General features: G+C 40.2%; 1 protein-coding gene across 2 annotated transcripts in view; it reads right to left on the bottom strand.

Moving 5' to 3' along the window:
- The window catches only part of LOC115131317 (VPS50 EARP/GARPII complex subunit), a 222829-nt gene extending 222254 nt beyond the window's left edge, over positions 1-575 (bottom strand). For both annotated transcript variants that reach the window (XM_029662931.2, XM_029662930.2), the window contains exon 1: positions 444-575. In XM_029662931.2, coding sequence (XP_029518791.1) covers positions 444-476 — 33 coding nt within the window. In that variant the 5' untranslated portion in view covers positions 477-575. The remainder of the gene's footprint in view (positions 1-443) is intronic.
- Positions 576-2555: the final 1980 nt, after the last annotated feature.

Raw genomic sequence — 2555 nt, forward strand, 5'->3', positions numbered from 1 at the left:
AAGGTGTCTGAATACTTTCTGAATAAATTGTAGCTAGCTATTGAGTAACAAGATACAGATCTCAAGAATGTCTGTAACCGATAGGCCTTGTAACGTTATGCTGGGTACTAGCACGCTAACATTACAAGGTGAGAACTTCCATATCTGCCCACTTCCCTATCCGTTGTTTTGCCCTCTCATTGCTGCTGGCTAATGAAACGTCTGAGCACGAATGCAGATTGGTAGCGAGCCAACTATCGCGTTCCCTCTTTCGATGAGAAAGCAATATCCATCTAAACTGAGATCTTGTTTTGTTATTTAAATTGACCAAGATCATCATTATAATGCACATTGTTATCGGATCAGATGTCAACTGTCAGCTACTAGCTAACTAACGTTACCTGGCTAGCATGCTGCCTACAGCCAGTGCGATGCGATCGACAGGTGAAACTTCGGGGACTTACCTGCCGGGCCATAAGTGACTTTATCTTCTGCATCGTGAAATAATTGTTTTGTCCAAAAGATAATTGGTTAATTTTAGAAAGTTACTGTCAACGATTCAAGCTCCGGCTCTCTGAGAGAGAGGCCATGTTATTTATCTATCATGTGATTATTTGTTATATTTGGGAAGTGTAGTTCAATGGGTACTGCAAAGCGCTCGTCACTAGTTACCACAGCCACAAAGTCATACATCCCGCCTATTTCTAACATGTATCTTCTTAAAATGGGATTTAAAACCTAACCTTAACCCTAACATTAACAACACCGCTAACCTTATGCCTAACCCTAACATTAAATTAAGACCAAAAAGCACATTTTTGTTTTAATACATTTTTATAATATATCCCATTTTTAACTTTGTTGCTGTGGTAACTAGTGAAAACTACAAGCGTGACGTGTGACAATTTAAAACTGCATGTTCCTGTTTTTACCTCATGTTGTCAAAAACAGTAAAATATGTAGTTTTGTCCATTTTTGAAAAATGTTCCACTTGTCCGTTACAAATGAAATGTTTGTCCCCAAAACATTTCTATTGCGTTGTTTATTGAATGTAGTCCCAGCAGAGTTAAACGTTAATGCTACCCACAGATTCATAAAAAATATACATGTAATAAACCCTTTATTGGAATCAGGCCATTTAAATTTATGAAAGCCACTTATACTATCATGTCTCCATTCCTGTTCCCCGGGCATCGAAGATGTGGATGGTCGATTAAGGCAGCCCCCCGCACCTCTCTGATTCAGATGGATTGGGTTAAATGCAGAAAGAAACATTTCAGTTGAATACATTCAGTTGAACTGACTAGGTATATCCCTTCCCCTTTCCTGTGGTTTTATTTTTCAAAATTGTAAAGCAGGTATGTAGGTTTTAGTTCAAGGTGTCTCCTGCAACTTCATCTTAGAACAATAGATGGCAGTAGTGGGATACTCTACTACTGTAAGTGATATTGTCCCTTCCTATGGAAAGAGGAACTTGTCAAAAGACAAAAAATAGGTGTGTGTGTGTGTGTGTGTGTGTGTGTGTGCGTGTGTGTGTGTGTGTGTGTGGCCTATCCCATAATGCAGAAAATTGTTGATCATGTAGCCCATCTTCCTACAATGAATTAAATAGAATAGTAATTTAATTGCTATGTGCATAGCGAGGAACCCTAATGTTTAAAAAAATCATGGGGTTACTTGAGGGGGGTATTATAACACATCTTACATTGCTATTTAATTAACTTCATCCCAAATGGTTTTGTTTCATAAACTAAAGATGGTGTCATCTCAAGCACCAAACACTGGGCCTACTACCTGGTGGAGTACAGCCTGGTTTAAAACAACACAGGGAGTAACCTAGTCTAGTTCCTGCTCCTGCTTAATGACACCACTGGCTATTTCCCTGTTAAATTAAGGCGCGGAGAGGTGCTGCCTCCAGGCACCAGTGTTGTTTGTCATGCAGCTGAATAGAGTGGATCCTCCCGTAAAACATAGAGAGAGACAGATGGTCTCCCTACCAGGAGCCAACATCATAAAATACACTCTAAATGCTGAATGCATTTGGTCAATATTTTGCCCACGGTCAGGCTCAAAATGTAAATCCTCCCAGTGTTTCCACAATAAGGAAAGTAGTATCAGTTTTATCTAGGACCAACTCTCCAGCATATTTTGGGGATAAACTAACACATTTGACACAGCTGATGGTATTCTTGCAGTTGGTCTGTTTTTGCTCGAGTCATGCATCTAAATTAAGATTCACTCACTCACTCTCCACTCAACCTCCCTCCCACACACACATACACAGACTATTCGTGACTAGGAGACAGCAGGAGCAGGTGGAAGGCACAGTACCACACGCTGAACTCTCCTTCTGTCGTTCCCTCTTTCTCACCAAACCAGAACAGACCAGAACAAACTAGAACAGACGAGACCTGATCAGACCAGTGACACAACTAAATAGCGCTGCATTCACCACCAGAATAACGGACAACCGTTCGCAACACATCGCAACATCTCACATCACTAAAGTTATTCATTTAAGACGTTATGGGAGGCAGAAAACATTTATCATATAGTTAATTATTGAATCAAGCTAG

The sequence above is a fragment of the Oncorhynchus nerka genome, linkage group LG7, assembly GCF_034236695.1.
Source record: "Oncorhynchus nerka isolate Pitt River linkage group LG7, Oner_Uvic_2.0, whole genome shotgun sequence".
In the NCBI taxonomy this organism is placed as follows: domain Eukaryota; kingdom Metazoa; phylum Chordata; class Actinopteri; order Salmoniformes; family Salmonidae; genus Oncorhynchus; species Oncorhynchus nerka.